This window comes from Aptenodytes patagonicus, chromosome Z (assembly GCF_965638725.1).
Source record: "Aptenodytes patagonicus chromosome Z, bAptPat1.pri.cur, whole genome shotgun sequence".
NCBI lineage: Eukaryota > Metazoa > Chordata > Aves > Sphenisciformes > Spheniscidae > Aptenodytes > Aptenodytes patagonicus.
In genome coordinates, this window is record NC_134982.1 from 28,362,228 (window position 1) to 28,380,143 (window position 17,916).

The 17,916-nt window shown below is 42.1% G+C and overlaps 2 protein-coding genes and 1 non-coding gene across 3 annotated transcripts in view; 1 reads left to right on the plus strand and 2 right to left on the minus strand.

Moving 5' to 3' along the window:
- POC5 (POC5 centriolar protein) overlaps positions 1 to 2,674 on the plus strand; it is a 30,059-nt gene extending 27,385 nt beyond the window's left edge. The window contains exons 10-11 of the mRNA XM_076361967.1: positions 406 to 582; positions 2,239 to 2,674. Coding sequence (XP_076218082.1) covers positions 406 to 582; positions 2,239 to 2,388 — 327 coding nt within the window. The 3' untranslated portion in view covers positions 2,389 to 2,674. The remainder of the gene's footprint in view (positions 1 to 405; positions 583 to 2,238) is intronic.
- A 1,358-nt stretch (positions 2,675 to 4,032) lies between these two features.
- ANKDD1B (ankyrin repeat and death domain containing 1B) overlaps positions 4,033 to 17,916 on the minus strand; it is a 31,475-nt gene continuing 17,591 nt past the window's right edge. Inside the window, exons 10-15 of the mRNA XM_076362413.1 lie at positions 16,504 to 16,602; positions 12,503 to 12,601; positions 9,075 to 9,170; positions 5,274 to 5,472; positions 4,426 to 4,557; positions 4,033 to 4,099 (exon numbers count right to left, since the gene is read on the minus strand). Of these exons, the coding sequence (XP_076218528.1) occupies positions 4,041 to 4,099; positions 4,426 to 4,557; positions 5,274 to 5,472; positions 9,075 to 9,170; positions 12,503 to 12,601; positions 16,504 to 16,602 (684 nt within the window). The 3' untranslated portion in view covers positions 4,033 to 4,040. The remainder of the gene's footprint in view (positions 4,100 to 4,425; positions 4,558 to 5,273; positions 5,473 to 9,074; positions 9,171 to 12,502; positions 12,602 to 16,503; positions 16,603 to 17,916) is intronic.
- TRNAN-GUU (transfer RNA asparagine (anticodon GUU)) lies at positions 15,822 to 15,895 on the minus strand. Its single transcript has one exon. It is a non-coding gene; the product is annotated as a tRNA-Asn (tRNA).

The window sequence follows — 17,916 nt, forward strand, 5'->3', positions numbered from 1 at the left end:
GCTGTCAGAGAAAGATGCAGCATTTTACTGCATGGAAGCTTTTTTGTATCTGCTATGTCACTGCTAGAAAGATTTTCCAGGGTGATGGAAGTGCCTGCAGCTGTCACTTGAGTATACAGCCAGTGAGCAAAGCTAAGCTATCCATGGTGCTTAATTTTTGTCAAATTAGCCTTACTCCCCTCAGGATAGAAGTCACTTGCTTGAAACACTATCTCAGAGTGGAAAAAGATGGAATAAAGCAGGTTGCAACTAGGTGGAGCAAATTCAGTTGTGTATAACATAACTAGATTACCTGCAATATCCCATGTTCCGTTTAGGCATGTGGCTTATAAAACTAAGCAGACATACGAGAGCATTGTAAATACTATGTTTAGAATTTTTTACCAACTAATAATTTATTTGTAGCCCATGGCGAAAGTAGTAACATCTGCTCAACAGAAAGCAGGAAGAACAATCACTGCTCGAATCACGGGCCGAGCTGATATGGGACAAAAAGCCAGAATTTGTGGTAGTTTAGCAGTGATGGGAGTTGCTCCACCCATGAGTTCAGTCATTGTTGAAAAACATCATCCAGTCACTCAGGTAAGTGTTCTTATTACCACACATCTGGTAGTTAAGAAAAGTGACCACTGTAAAGAGATATTAGACAAAGCTCAGATTTGGGTCCTGTCTAAAGTAACAAACAGTACTGTCTTTGGGCTGGGTGGAAGGCACTGGTGAGGAGAGGGAGTAAATATTGCCACTTTAATCTATTTGTTTTGTTTCTGTAGTACTTATTCCACAGGTATAGTAGTCTTGGCTGTCTCTTTCATGGCCAGCTCTTCTGTGAGTCTTCCTCTTCATAGAAGTGGTCAGTTGGTACAGCAATGTTTGGTGTCATCACCATGCAACCACAGTTTAAAGACAAGCTTCATAGTACATAGCAGGAAGAGTGACTGAACTGGTAGAGATATAGATTAGATTGACAGGCTGAGCGTAGCAAATAACTGGGGAAAAAAGTAAAACCCTTGTCTGGAGACAAGCAAATTCATCAAGCCTGCTGCCTGTTGTATTTTGAGTCTTACCTCCCCACAAGGTAAAAGACAACTGTAAACAGTGGCCTAAATGGCCTAGGCCATTGCTACACTTTTAGACCAATCTGAGCAAAAAACGGTTTTGACTGGAGGTGTATGAAACAATAGAAGATTTTTTTTTTATATATATATATATTTTAACCTGTAAAGTAGGATCTGAGTTTCCTCTGTGCTATCTGAAAGTCCAGATTCTCTTCAGTGATACTGCCAGAACAAGCAGAGCTAGCTACATCAGATCCTTTAATTTGAGCTGGAGATACTGGTAACTGTCTGTGAGGGATGTTCTGCTTTCACTCATTTCCTGCAGTGAATCAGAGCCCTGTGGCAGGCTGCACATAGCTTTCAAGAATTTGGGCTCCTAAGCAGAAATTCATATTTAAATTGAATGTCCTTAGGGGATTAGAGGTTTGGTGTGAGACTTCTTTCATTAAGAACAATTTCTGGATTCACATTGTGTGACTAGTGTGACAAGTGAAGTAAAGTACTATGACAAGTAAGTAAGTCTTTGGTACACTACTGTACCAAAGACTGACTTCTAAAAATGTAATAAATGTGACAGTCCCAGAGATATATTTAATATACTCTTTCTGCAAATAAATGCCTAAGTGGAAGTCAGTCAGATTGAAGTATTTCTCTTTAATTAGTCTGACAGGTGAGAGAGTTTACCTTGATTAAAAGCAGAATGACTGCTGTTTATTGCAGTAAGGTGGCTAGTTTTTGGGGGAGAAAATCCATTGTTGTTAAATAAATGCAAACCTTTTCCTTTCAGAGACCAGAGACCTTTCAGAGACTTCCTCATAGCAAATACTGAACTTCAAAAGGAATGTTGGCATTAAATTAGCACTACAGAGGAAAATTCTGAATAATTTGGTAAAAACCAAACAAACCAATCCTGAAATAAGATTGAGGTCATAAAAGCTCAGGGTACCTAGTTAATTGGAAGTTTAGCACTTTATGTTCTAAAAAGTATATTACAGATAAGGAAGGAAAAAAATTACTGTTTAAAAATTCTGTTGAAGTAACCCCCCCTTTTTTTTTTTTTTGAGAAGTATATTTCAGTTTGCTGGATTGCAAATCTTTGTTTAAACCACAGCTCACTTAGAGCTATTTGAATGGGACTTTTTTTGTATCGTTAAGTGTTTTGATGTATTTGATTACTTTTCAGCAAACCATATCCCAAGCCATTGCTGCTAAATATCCTCGAACTGTGCTCCATTCTTCTGGTTCCACCACTGTGAGACCTGCAGGACAAGTTGGGCGAATGCTTCAGGGCCAAACTCATACCAGTGTTCAGTCAATAAAAGTTGTTGACTGAGCGAATATCTTTCTCATCGGTGGGGGTTTTTATCAAGGTACAATTTAAACCTCTTCCCAGTCTTGAGATTTGATGTAACAAGGCCTAAAGTATGTATCATGTTTTTACCCTTTTCTAAAAAAAAAAAAAAATTTTAAAGTAAAAGTGCTTTTGTAGTAAACATCTGGAGGGGGAAAAAAAGAACTTGAAATGTTGTTCTACCTCCAAACTATTTGAGGACTTATTTTATTAAGATAAACATTTTTTATTGAAGGACTCTTTTGCACACTTTTAAATAAAGGATAGAATGTGATTTTTGTCTGAATCTCTTTGTTTAGTTCCAATGTTACTAACATCTACTTTTAAGTGAAAGTTAAGTTTATTTTTGTTACATATGCTTTTAGTTGCTTATGCAACTACATGTAGTTGGCATGCATTTTAATTATATCCTACCACAGCATACTTAAATGAAGAGTAACAGGGTGGTAGCCTTCACACCCAGGGTGTGACTTGGGCCAGGTGAGGTACCAAGTTCATCGCATTGTTAAACATTCTCGTTTTCCAAGCTAATGTTGCAGAACTTGATGCATACCTGTCAGGATCTAAGAATTTGTGATCTTAAATCCCTAATTCCAAAACCTGAGGATTTACCAGTCTGTTCTTCATACTCCCGTGATGCTCTGCAGCCATGTCAAAACAGGTTGCACACAAGAGGGCCGTTAGGCATCAGACTTCAGACTAAGATAGAGATCATAATTTTTTTAGTACAAACAATAAGATTTAGTACAAAATAATGCTAGCTATATATAGGTAGACAAGGCAATTCAACCTTCTGTTACATGATAAAACTATTGCTATTTTCTTATAGAGAAGACTACAAAGATAGATATTTTACATAATTTTTCAGATGTGAAATATACTCAATAATGAGAAAACCTTTAAACATGTTCAGCAAGACACTACCAAATATTAATTCAAGACATGAACAAGAAATAGGTAAATTGCTAAATATGTTAAGTATTAAATATCAAATGTTCTTTTCTGAGTATGTATACAACGTTATGCCATGATAAAAAAAATTCTGCAGCCAGCCACACATGACATTTTTGTGTATTTTCACTACACAAATCAAATGCTGAAGAAGAAAGACTTGTCCTACCCCTAGCACTAATTAAACAAGAGGAAAAGCCCACTTCAGACAGGAACACTATAATGCTAGCAAGACTTTATAAAAACCTGAATCCCAAATGAGACCTATTTCTGGAAGTGTTGATTTATACACATAATTTTCACTTATTAAATTTAATTTCTTTCAGGTAGAAAACATCTCATTTACATTTCATGTCAAACACAAAATAGCTTAATTTGCAGTTCCGATACAGAATTAGTGTATCAATGTTAAGCCAGGTGTAGAAATTGTAGGGGGTGGGTCCTGCTTAGCTGCACAGTCATAAATTGCCAGCCATTCACTCTTAAATTCTTTAAATCATTGTATAGCAAGCATATGAGAGAGAACTAACCAATATCTCAGCAGGGCAAGTTCTTCTAGCTTGGAAAAAGTTGTACAATTTCAAAATAGGTTTTTGTTTCCAGAAAAGATATTATTTGTATTTGAAAGTCACTTTCTATCTGGCATGTAATTCCATCATATATGCCATGTTTTATTGATGAACTCATGAAATTGCACATTTTCTGGAGTCCATGTCAGTTCTACTTGCAGCTCTGATCTTGTCTGTGAAGAGGAGAAAACGCTTGCTTGACATGCTGTACTTTTTACAAGGTCAGACTAATCTAACTGAAGGATAGCCAGTCACACTTTAACCATGTTTGCAGGGCAAAGGAGGGAGGCAAAGTTTGCACATTTTTATCTTCCTTTTAGAAATCAAGTCTCACTTAAATGCTCTTCTTCAAGCAACCTCACCCCCCAGCAAGGGCAGATTCCCAGAACGGAAGAGACTGTCCACCAGGGTCACACCTTCCCAGCACCAGCAGGGACCTCAGCACCACATTGCGGTCTCACAGAGGATGGTGTAATGTGCTCTGTACACCACAACTTACCAGCTGAAGGCTGAAGTCCTGCTTCCACCAGATCTTCATAGATACGCTTGACAGGATTCTGATGAGCCAGCAATGTACCGTGTAACCAGATGAGCAACATTCTGTTTCCATGTTCCTTATAACTTTTTTTCCCTGTGCAATACACAAAGCATTTGTCTGTTCCATATGCTGGAAACAGTGTATTTTGTGCTTTTGCACTTTTAGAGTTCCAAGAGGTTTTAAAACCTACTCATTTACTCTTATTTCCTTTCTCATCTAGAAACAAAATGAACACTGAGACTTACAAAGATTAAAAAAAAAACAAACAAAAATTCTAGTTTTATCCTAAGGCTACTGTAAAGGGTGGGGAGAAAGCTAATACATCTTAGAACTAATTTTTTCCTTTTCATTTTTGCTCAACATGTGGAAATATACCCTGGAGTAATAGTAAACAAGTACAATGCGCGCTATAGAAATATTGCCTTCCCAGCACTTGAGGTGCCTGAAACCAGAAACTGTGGTTTCATAGCAGCTGTGAAGACAGAGTGTGAACAAGGTCTTCCTGTGTCACAAGGTTCCCCAGGTCCTCACTTGCAGCGTGACCGGCAAGACCCTTCCATGCTGCTTACCGCTCCTATTCTTGATTTCCAAAGATGAAGGCCAAGAGGAAGAACAGAAGTGGCCTGTACTTCTACAGCACCGCTTCCCAGGAATCGGGGACAAGCCTTGTATTCATTCACTGCTCTTTTTCATAATTTAAATAAGAGCAGTATGGCCAGTGTGTATCAGTGATACATAGTTTAAAAAACAACTCTACCTTGTGTTTTTTATAGCTTATATACTATGTCTAGCCATTTAGATACTGTTACCTGTCCATTGTTCTTCAATAGCTTTAATTTGTTCATCCGTGAACTTCCAGAACAGGGCCAGTTTTTTCCATTCCTGGGGTTTTAACTGGTTGTATGCTAGATTCCACAGGGAGGAACGGATTTGCTTGGTCTGTGTACTATGATCTTGCTTGAAGGACAAGCCAAAGTCTGAGCCAACATCACTATGAGCTAGATGTTCCTGAAAAAGAAAGCAGATGATAAATTTTGTAATGAAGCTGGGAACCTTTGCTTAGTGAGCAGTGAACACTGTGTCATACGTAGCTACTGCCAGGTGATTTGCTCAGTGCAGGTAAAGGAACCACATTTGGCTAGTAGAGCTCTTCAGAAGATGGCTTAGCATAGATGATGTTATTACAGTCTTAACAGAACAGAAGCGAAGCCCTCCTGTGTCTATTGCTATGTCTTACTAAGTTAAATGCAAAATAAACCACTTTCTCTGGCACTTGATACACAATAGCTAGTAACAGCAAGTACTGCGCCAGCACTCCGGTGCTCCTTGGCTCTGTCTACTTTATATGTCACATTTTGAACATGGTTGGGTTTCATCCACAGTTCTTACTCTTTCCTCTCGCTTCTTGAAGTGCTAACCTCTCCCTGAGAAGAGGCGAGGCACCATCAGCATGGCGCTTGCTCAAGCTGTTCCTGCCTCTGCCCCTTCAGCTCTGCTTGGCTGAAGCAGGGACTACCAGGTCATTTGATGGCAGCATGAGCCATTGGGTTTAGCATGCAAAGCCCCGTTCAGCAAAGTGTCTAAGCACCAATAAGCACATGCACGTTGAACCTGGATCTAGTTTTATTGCCTGCATAAGCAAAATCAGATAGATACCAAAACCGCAAGCATTTTACCCTCCAGATTAAAAGTGATGTTGCTACCACATGAATGGTTCGCCTGAAACAGGAGTGATGGGGTTGCTCCTTGTTTGGGCACCTCTGCAAAAGTCACGTCTAGCCGTGATTTCAGCCCTCGCTGAGCGGTACCCAGGGAAAAGCCTCATTGCTAGTGTAGGTATGCTCAAACTACTATGATATTTCATTTTGTTTATGCGCTAGTCCTGTTTCAAATCGGTCTCCAAAGTGAAAAATGTCTTCAGGAAGTCGATACAGGATTACAAAGCAGATACTAAGCAAAAAAGGAAATGGCAGCATGCCACATTTGAAAAGTGCCAAGCATAAAAGACTCCATTCCAGATTAAATTCAGAAAAATACAACAGGGTTATTTCTTAACCTTATGAGAGTCTTGCAAGAAAAAAAAATGAAAATCTTAGTTCAATAACTAAGCATTGTCATGTATGTTTGATTCCATTTTTCTGGTGCAGACTCTATTTTGTGCTTTCTGACACATGAAAGGTGAGGTTTAGGACATTCTACAAGACAGCTTCAGGCTCTCCCCCATTCAGTGTTTCTCTTCTGAGGTTTTAAAAAAAAAAAAAAACAAAAAACAAAACACCCAACCGAAAACCCACAAGCAAACAAACGACAAAAACTTTTTTCTCCTCCCTTTGCAGCAGCACAGCTTCTCTTTGCTGCTAATTGTGTGTCCAGGCAATGGCAGGGTGGGACAGTAACAGCAGCCCTCAAATCCAGTCAAAAACAGGCTGGGCAATGATAGGGAGGGGTTAGGTAGAAGCAGTAAATAGAAAAAATGGCAAACGGAGAGAACAAGACACTCACACACATTAGTATCACGTGCACTTTCTCACAGCAACGTGACATTTCCTTTCATAACTATGCCTTGTCACAGATGTGACAGCTCAATGTAACAAAAAGACAGTTCTTACAATAATGGTTCAAAACGCTGTAGTTTCCTGTATGGTAACACCACCTGAACAATGTCATATTCCGTAACTGTAAGATCACACGACCTGAACAACATCATATTCCATAACTGTAAGATCTAAGCTGCTCCCAAAGGCTGTGTTCTTAGCTTCAGGTAATGGGATACAAACGCTTAGGTTTCTATTTCCCAACATCTGTGGAGCTCTTGCAGAAAATCATCTGCTTAAACATCTTTTCTTCTTCTCAGGCAATTCAGTAAACAATACCAAGAGGTTAGGAGCATTACGGGCTCACTGCTGTCAGACTTGTCATGTCTTCTCTGGCAACAGATGACTTCACTTCTAATTCCCCTTTAAGCCAAAAGAAACAATAAGATACCTGACAGCTCCAGCTGAACTGATGCAAATCAAATATGCACAACACAGGGAGTTTGTGGAGGTGTTTTTCATGGTAATTAATCTAGATCTGTGATTTACCAGCACAATGCCCTGCAAACATTAAGTAAGTGTCACGGATTTGGACACGCAGGGCCAGAGCAGGTTGGTAAAAGACCGGCTAATTCATGTGCCTGCACTCGGGCAGGTTCAGTATGCTTATACGGCCCAGGAGGCACTTGGCTAACCTGGTAAAACAAACACTCCCTAGCAGGAAGCAGAATGAAGTTACAGATTTGTGTGGCAGCTCAGCAATGAGAGCACAAGAGCTGGCAGTCAAGTGAATTCCTCTCACCAGTCCTTTTGCCCCGGTTTGCTAGCTCTGGTGCTCACAGAATTACTTGCTCAACATAAATGAATTGTGTTAGCATCTTCCTTCTTGCAGGTTTTACGGTGGATGCTGCAAGAGATGTCTTTTACTGCCTCACTAGGACCAGTCTGCGAACAGTGTATTTGAGAGAGCTTGGGGATTTTAAACTGTATTGTGTCAAAACCCAGCAAATCTAATCAATTCTGAGGGAGCCCACATAAACCTGTGGCTCCAAACAAGAAAAACTGAGCAAGCCAATACAAGACTGGTTTATGGAGCATTAATATGCCCTAAAATGAACTTTCACCATCCTACAAAATACCTCCCTTTCATCAAGTGTGTAGGTATAGCAGGTTCTTTGTGGCTCATTGCTACAACTGTCATTGATGGCATAAATAAACTTTCTCAGTTAAGACCCTGTGACATGAGACGTCCTGAATTTTCAAGACCCGTTTGGGCTGGGTCTGAGTTTCAAGGCACGTCTCTAGAATGGGCCTCACCAGCACCCCAGCTCCAAATACTCCTTTGATTTTAAGAGGTACTAAGCTTTTCTTGTTCAGACACTTTCCGCCTATAAAGTGTGTACGGATTCATAAGTGACGTTGGATAGTCAACGCGGGCCAAAATAATTGTCATCTACACTTTAATACATCTGACTCTCAGCCCTTTAGGGAGAGCCATCACTAAGCAGCCTACATTTAAATAACAACTAGGGAAAGGTTAGAAATTCAGACAATCAGGTCAATCTAAGCCGTGTCCTTCACACTTGTTGCCTGGTTCTTTCCCATTTCATTGATTGCGTTTTATAATTAACACACATAAAACAGAAGAGGGAGCTTCTGCCAAAGCAGCTGAGCCCCTACTAGCAAAGGAGTGACAGACACCTGCACGCCTCCATTTTTCAACCACAGATGTTCCTGTGCCAAAGGACACAGGGATCAACGTGGATTCAGGTAATCCTAGTCCTGATGCTGATGGCACAGTTTGAATTTGGATCGGAATCTCTCTCCACCCCTTTATCTCTGTGTGTAAAGCACGATGCAGGAAAATGGTAAGATCTGCCTGCAATTTTACAGCTAGTTAGGAATAAAACGTGCATGGGGTAGAGACCTTCCCGTTCCCAATCCTAACCTCAGTTTATCAAGGCCAGTCTTGCAGTCTGCCAAAAGGAACCACGTCAGGCAAAAGGCACTTCAAGATAAGAATCTTAAGGTTTTTCCCCTCTAGTTCTCCTCTGTGTAGTAAAAGATGTCTCTTACCTGTTTCGTGGCATAATACCTTTCTGCTTTAATGATCATATCTACAATGAGGGCGTGATTGCTCCTTGATGCCACAGCTAGTGCAGTTTTTCCATGCTGAAAGCAAAGATAGTGAATCAGAACATTGTCTCATACATATGAGAATAAGTATATCGTAGAAGAAACACAGGAGCTTCGTTTACAAAGCCCCATCCCTTTTTTTCAAGAAAATTTATTACTACAATTTTATGCATTCAGGGTAACTACAATCAAAGTTCTATGCTTTGCATGAGCTGTATCCCCTCAGCCCAGAGGTGGTCAATGTTTTCCCCACACTGAACTCCCCCTGAAGAATTTCAGAAACCTTCTGCACTCAGACTGCTGCATACTTCATACCAGCTTGCACTCTCTACTCACTGCTTCCAAGTTAGTGCAAGCCAAAGCATCCACAGGCTGAAAACTACCACAAACACAGTTCATTCACGTGTTATGGTTAAACTGGCATTTCAGATGGACAGGCTGGCAAAGTTGGAAACGTCCAATTTTAAGGGCAAACCGTCTTGTTTTGGATGGTAAGAGAAGCTGGCTCACAGAATGAAAAGAGGGTGTGGGAATGACTTTCTCATGCCAACTGAAGTGAGCACAACTGAAGGTGATGTTTCATGGGTAGTACAGGCAGTCAAAGGAATTAAAAACCATTGCTCTAATTCCAGCTGCAGAGGACTGCTCAGTCTAGCTGAACCCATCTCTGTTATCAGCACTTTGATGTAAAGGCATCTCAGTGGCTCTACAGGGTTCTCTCTGCAATTGTCTATTTTCAGCAGATTTGCACTGAGTAGACCTGCCTCAGATTTAAATATTCAGGGTATTCTCCACATATCAAGTGCTGGGCACTTTAGAAAATTGGACCTAAAAGAAGCCAACCCCTTAATTAGAAGGTTCAGTAATTAAATTATAAGGCATTTCAACTCTCCAGCTATTACAAAGTTTCCTAATATACACCTTTTGAGTTCTAGCTCCTCGCTCTGCCTAAGATCATTCTAATTAGCCTGTTTTTAGAAAAGCATCATATTGGAAGCCAAGGCATTTACATTTCATTAAATCTCTATAGCATAGACACACCATGTGTGAAGAGTCCAGCGACCACAAGAGCTCCTTGGGTCCCAGCTCTGGAAAGGTGCTCTGCATTTCGCAGGGAGGTGGAAGGGCAGAAAAGGGGGGTGTTTCTGGCCTCCTGTGCTACTGCAGATACCGCTGGCATCCTGCGTGTACACGTAGCACGGCAGTCTTGCACACAGAGAGCACTCCCTGCGCTATCAATCACAACCAACAACAATTATATCTACAGGTGGGAGGAAGGAAGAGCTCCCAAGAGAGCATTTCCTGAGCTGTAACAGCTTGCAACTCGTGCAGATGCATGACATGCTCTGGAGACTGAGGACTTTCGCTGCTGGGGGACGGAGGCCAGGAAAACACTGTGCAATTGAAGTAGGCTCCCCTTTTTCCTGCTTACTGTTCAGTAAGGACAGGAACATTTTTGGCATCTCAGCACCAATTCAGTTCAAAGAGGGCTGTACTTGCGAATGTTCCCAGTGGTGGCATGGCCTCAGGGGTCATCCAGCGAACAGACAAGGGAAGAGCTACTCCAAGAAATAAACCCAATGCAGAAAGGTGACAGAACTTGTGCTGGCTCAGAGCCATACTCTCATAACATGCCCTGAACTCTGTCAACACTACTGTAATACCAGGGCACTATGCAGCCCAAAGGCTTGCAGGTGCTTAAGGACAAAGCAAGCTGTCCTGGTTTCAGCAGGGATAGAGTTAATTTCCTTCCTAGTAGCGGGTACAGTGCTGTGTTTTGGATTTAGGATGAGAACAATGTCGATAACACACTGATGTTTTAGTTGTTGCTGAGCAGTGCTTACGCTAGTCAAGGACTTTTCAGCTTCCCATGCTCTACCGACTGAGAAGGCTGGGGATGCACAAGAAGCTGGGAGGGGGCACAGCCAAACTGACCACAGGGACATTCCATACCATGTGACGTCATGCTCAGTACATCAGCTGGGGAAAGCTGGCCGGGGGGGCCGCTGCTCGGGGACTGGCTGGGCATCGGTCGGCAGGTGGTGAGCAATTGCACTGTGCATCACTTGCTTTGTGTATTATTATTATTATTATTATTATTATTATTATTATTATTATTATATTATAATATTATTATTATTATTACTATTTTATTTCAATTATTAAACTGTTTTTATCTCAACCCACGAGTTTTCTCACTTTTACTCTTCCGATTCTCTCCCCCATTCCACCGGGGGGGGGAGGGGCGAGGGGAGAGTGAGTGAGCAGCTGTGTAGTGCTCAGTTGCCAGTTGAGGTTAAACCATGACACAGGCAATAAGAAGTAATTTTCTGTGCCTGCCCTTGGAATACAAATAGGCAGAGACAATTTTCCAATGGCTAAAGCACTGTCTAACGTGGACAAGATTTCATTCCGGGTTAGTGTGTATGAGAACTGCAGCTCTCTGGCTAGTGTAGGCATGACTTGGAATGGGAAGGCTTAACTGCAATGCAGCATCTTACCTCAGCCTCCCAAAACACAGCAACCATGTCACCCGCACTCAGAGCCCCGAGCCTCATGTCAGGCTAGGGAAAAAAGAGATGATCCTAGTCCATAAAGTTTTACTCCTCATCAGGACAGTTTTGTGTATGAAAATTACTTTTTTACTAAAGAGCTAGATTTTGCTCATGATAAACATCAAATCTGTCAATTCAGTCATACAGAAAATCAATATAGTGGTAACAGTATAAAAAGGGGAAGCTTAATCTTGCAGTAATTTAGCAAAATTTGTTAAAACTGGATTTGGTACTCTGTCCTTTCAAAAGCACTTCCCCAGAGACTCTTTGCTCTGGTACTTCTTCCAGCCATTGCCATTCTTGCCTCAGTCTTTCCAGGCTGAACATCAGCAACAGGGTCTAAGCACTCACCTGAACGGATCTGGGACGACTTCTCAGGGACACAGCACCACCATTTCCAGATGGCCTAGAGCGTTAAAGGGCAAACTCACCATCACTGCAATTAGTGAAGCTGGCAGTACCTGTGCCTCTCCTGGCAATGAACCCGGCTGTGGGTGCACAGTTACAACAGCTGCAGGCTGTTTTCCACTCCGTAAGCCTAGTCCTTTTTTCCACCAGAGATCTCTAGCAGCAGGGTTTACCCTTGAAACTACAGAGCTTGGAAGTTTTACAGCTCTTCGCTAAAACCATTTCAGATCTCTGCAAGCTGCAGGTACGGCAATATTAAAATGAGAGTTCCTTTGTAACAACTAACAGTTAGCTTTACCTAGGAAAGACAACTGGCAACAAGTGCTTCCTGCATCTCTGGGAAGAAGGTTATAAAACAAAAAATAAAATCGCATAATCCTTGCATGGGTGAGGAATGCAATCTACCTTATCCACGGTCTTGAGATCGCAGCCTGCCTTCAGCAGCACTTCCACCAGCTCCACATCGCCAAGATCAGCTGCCAGATGTAGAGGGGTTTCCTGCCTCTGGAATTAATGACACCAAATAAATACAATAAGCCAAACTCCCTCTTAGAAGCAGAGTGCCACAGTCTGAATCTAAAGAAGATTCACAACAAGAGATGGCCTTGGCTAGAAAACACTGAACAGAATGAAATCATTTAACTTTTGAGTGATCTAACTGCCAGTTTTGTTTCAGGCGAACGAGAGCATGTGGGATCTTCGCAGGAAAACCAGGCAGGAGTTCCAGCTGACTCAGGAAAAAGTAGCTGTCATGCCCCTCTAATGTACTGTCACCTAACGAGCTCTCTTTCTTCCCTCTTAAAACAAGGTGTTTTGGACAGAGTGCTTCATGTGACTGCCAACCCCCACCCATACTATCCTCTCGAGTAACCTTTCCCCTGCTGAAATTCATGCAAAGACAACTGGACATCTATAATTTTCAACAGTACATCGTGCCACAGTCCATAACAGGGTTTGTTAGCCAGCCCTGCCACAAAACAATGATATGTAGCAGGTCTACCTGCTCCATAATGGGTTCAGTGAACCTTAAACCACACACACAAAAAAAAAGGAAGGGGAAAAAAAAGCATTAAACAAAACCAGACCATTTACAAGAAGTACAGCTAAAGGGGCATTCAACTTCAAGTCTAATCTTTGGGTCTGAAATGAAAGTTGTGTAGTCTCTACACAGCTGCTTGTACCCAAACAAAACCTATTTATTTATTTATCGTTCTATAGACTGTTAGAATAAGGAATTCCAGACTTCTATGGGTGTAATGCAGCAGCAAGTAAGATATGTTGTCATTTGTGGAAGCCCTGCATATCTGAACATGTCCCTTAGCATGTTTCATGTGACACAGCATCCTTTTAAGTTGAAGGTTTTGTGCCTGTGCTTGTCTGATGTTGCAAGTCTACATTCTGTAGGTCTGGTTAGAGAACTTTTTTGGCCTTTAGATCTTAACTTAAAGGTTGCAGAGTCAAACACCAAGACCTTACACACTAAGAAACACCAGCCTCAGGGTTCCACGTTAGAGTATCTCATCAGCTCTTTTGGGAATACACACTATGATCACATGAACTCATAAATTTCCCCCAACAATACATCCTACTTTCTTTCTGCAGTAATTTAGAGATATGTATGTAGCTATTGTATGTAACTTCAGACATGCTAGAGACAAAGCACTAAACATTTCTGAAAGATGTGTTCAAGAAGTTTACAAAATTCTCTAAGAGCTTACCATCATACTTGTGTCCAGCCACAAATGACAGCCTCTGCCTCCCACAAAAATGTGTATAAATTAATCTTTAGCAATAAAATGGTCAGTGGGAAGGAGCGAACTACAGATTTCTCATAGACTAGGCCTTGTTACTATCATGGGGAGCATCCCCACCTGTCATGTGGGAGACCAGGGAGCATTTTCCCAACAGGGAGCCACAGTGCCCAATGTGGGACTCAACAGACCTGGTGGGACAGTGTCTCCACAGCTGAGATGTAGGGTCAATGAGGAGGGGGAAGAGACATTCTCTTTGAAGCACCTCAGTTGGCAGGCCAGTCTATACACAGTTGGTGCCTCAATGACTGCCCAGTCCATTATGGCCAGGGTGCCAGTGTACAACATCCACGAGCTCTGTACAAACTTCTGCCACATGGACCATGAGCACTGGATGTCACCTGGATCTTTGGAGGCCTGGTTGTTGGCCAGGTCGCCGTAGACCACTTCCACCACCATTAACTCCCTCAGATACTAGATACCTTCTTCTGTGGTAGTCTACTTGCCTTGCTGGTTTACAATACCTTCTTTGAGGAGATACCTTGCCTTCACGCTCAATAAGAGCCACCTCCAGAGGCTTGCAGGTGGCTGTCTCTCTTCCGATCCCTTTGTCAGTGCCATAGTCCCTAGAGATGGACCCCAGTTGCTGGGCTTCCCTATGTTCCCAGCACTGGAGCAACCAGGTAGCAATGCACTCACCTTGCTGATGGATGAATACTTGCTGCCTATCTCATAGGTCGTTCAGGGATGGGGACCAGGTAGTTGGTGGAAACTAATTTTGTAATTAGTTTTCTTTTGTAATTCCTCTCTCTTCCCTCTCCTGTCCTGCTGCAGGCCAGGCTGCCTCTTCTGACTCTTCCCCTTTCCACCCCTCAGCAGGAGCTGCTGCTTCTCTTACTAACCAAGTTGATGTCCGCTTCCACCATTTCTTCTTGAGTACATGAGCAACTATTACACTTGAGGGTTGGGTCTCTGGTTAAGCCACTGTGTGTGCCCTCAGACTGAGTGACCTTTTCAGTGTCCATATGGGTGGCTTCAGAGCAGGAGACTTTCTCAGCATCCCTTTGTGTGCTTCTTGATCAGGAGACCCTCTTTCTCTTTTGAGGGCACTGGATGACAGCTCAGTAGTCATGGGCCAGGCCCCAACACAGCATTAGAAGTCTCTGTGTTTCATTGGTGCAGGCAAGGCTCCCCTCCTTCAAATGGTGTACCAATTACCTGGGACTACATACCTGTTCAGGCATGAAATCCGAAGCTATCGGAGGCAATAACAGCCCCAGGCACCTGCCCAACTCCTCCCACACACCCTGCCACCCAAGGATTGACCAGCTCCGGGCACATGCCTGTGTGGCATTCCCAATTAGTTGTTTAGCCTTACAAACAATAATAAAAATCAGGCTCACGACACACACTACTATGATCAGTCTGATTACACAAGGATGTTCAAGGAACTGAGAGGCCATTACAAGAAGATGGGAGAGACCTATCCTGGAGAAGAAGAAGGGGTACGTGTCATTTGTTCCTCTCTCCACAAAGTGTCTCTCCAAGGCAAAAAGGGGAAAGGTGTAATTGCTGATTTTCTCCATGAGATGGTTCTCTGAGTACCCGGATAGCAGCAGCACAGGGCCCAAAAATACCGGATTAGGCTCAAGGCCAGTGCTTTTATCATGGCTCTGCCAGGCAAAGCAAAACAAAGTGATACACAACACAGCAAAAGCTGAAAATGGTCATCAACAATTATAGGAGGTTTTGTACAGCAAAAAAGGTATCAAGCAAGCTAGCACCAAAGTAAATACGTCGGCACCACACATCACATGGCCTTCCGCAGAGGACAGTATCCAGTACCTGAGGGGATTAGTGGTGGTGCAGGTGGTCTACAGCGAACTGGCCACCAACCAACCAGGCCTCCAAAGACGACCGGCACCAAGTGGGCCAAACAATTCTGGTAAAGTGGGGGGGAAAACAGATGCCCCCGTCCCTGGGTGGGCTCGAACCACCAACCTTTTGGTTAACAGCCAAACGCGCTAACCCATTGCGCCACAGAGACCTGTGACTTCATTACTCAGTGTGATGTTGTGTGGTATGGAGCATCACTTTGGTCAGTTCTGGTCATCTGCTTGGTTGTGTCCCTTCCCAGCTCCCTGTGCACCCCCAGCCTATTCACTGGAAGAGCAGAGCGTGAAATGCAGAAGGCCTTGGTGCTGTGCAAACACTGTTCAGCAACAGCTAAAACATTGGTGCCTTACCAGCACTGTTTTGGTCACAAATCTAAAACACAGCACCATAGGGGCTGCTATGAAAAAAATTAACTCCATCCCAGCCAAGTGACACTCGGCACTGGGTTTCCCTCTGAGATCACTACCATTGAGACATTTGTCATTTATTATGCATGAATTGTAACACTCCAACAATATATTAATCCAAGTATTTTCTGAGTATATAGCATTTTGCTATCCTTATCTTGCACAAACAATACTAGCACAGCATGTACCAGTGACTAATACATATGCACACACGCAAAAAGATAAGGAGGGAACTGCCTCTTCCTTCCTATTCTTTTGTACCCTGAGCTTGTAAGGAAAAAATTATTTCAAGCAAAATCCACATAATCTCCTCTCTACCAGTGAAGTTATGTTAATTCCCAGTTTTTCTTACGTGATTTAAGGAGTTTATATCATGATTGGCATCCAAGAGACTTTTTACTACCAGTAGATGATTATTGATGACTGCTAAATGGAGAGGGGAATTCTTCTGCTGTGGAGGGAAAATAATAAACTATTATACTTGGGTACATTATTAGAAGTTCATTCAAACAAGAAAGAGGTTCTCATTAAAATCCGCCCCTTGCAAAGGTGATATGCTCTAGCAGAGGTTCAAGACCGCAGAAAACACACCTTGAGGTGCAGAGTTATGTCAGAGATGGCAGCCTGCTCCTGCAACACCTACAGCAGCAGGTAAACAAATACAGCTGAGAAACCCAGAAATGAGTGCACGGGGTGCGTATCAGTGTGTCACCACTTTGGAACACAGCAAGGCACTCCTCTTATGTGTTCATACCTGGGATGTGCTGCAACCCTTGGCCGACAACAGAAAGGTTAGGGTAATGTTTCTGTTCCCTCAGAAAATTGGGTTTGCCCTTAGTTGAATAGGCTGGAGATAGATTAATTCTGTATTGGGTAAACAGATGTCAAAATCTACTTTCCAGGAATAAACTCTTGTCACATATTGCTGCTGGAAATATTCTTCATACTAAACTGACTTGCTGTCATATTTATAAAAAGCAAATTACAGCTAGAAAGAAATTAAGGGTTTTTTACTTGAGTGGTTATTCATGAAAATAACTGGGACGCAGGTCCAGCACCAGTCACAATCCAACCATTAGATTGGCAAGATCACTTTGCATGTTGAACATGTGACTCATCGGTTTCTTGTTAAATACAGCTAAAAAAAGAATTCCATAGCAGTGCCATTCACCAGTGCCAGACACCAGTTCATTAGTGTCCTTATAAACCACAGCCATTTCTTCAGGGCTAAAGAAAAACAAAGCAAGCTCTTACACAATGCTGCACTGGAAATATTTCCAAAATGTAAGTTACAATTTTATGAGTTGCTTCTGCTTCTGCTTCAGCCAATGAGAACAAGCAGCACAACAACTGCCTGATCTTTAAAATAAATCATTTCAAGCACATCATAAATTGTTCTTCCTTGATAACATTACGCAACAGGCCAGTGTTCATGGCAGATAAGTCACGAAGCCTAGATTCAATTTTCATCCTGTATTGTAGAAGTAGGAAATAATTTCCTATTTACAGAAAATCTCAGCTGTAACAAAAACTCTAACATCTAAATTGAGACAAGATTTGAATATTAGGAATACTTCTTTCTTTTTAAACCCCAAAGAATGGTGGCATGCAGATTTTGAAGGCATATGCTTTGAGTGCAGAGGGTGAAAGCACTGAAGTGTTTATTTACCTTTTATTTACCTTTATTCAAAATCAGTTACAAGTGTTAACTCTTTGCCCATGACAAGATGAAGTGGCACACAGGGATGTCTGCATTACTGCTGCT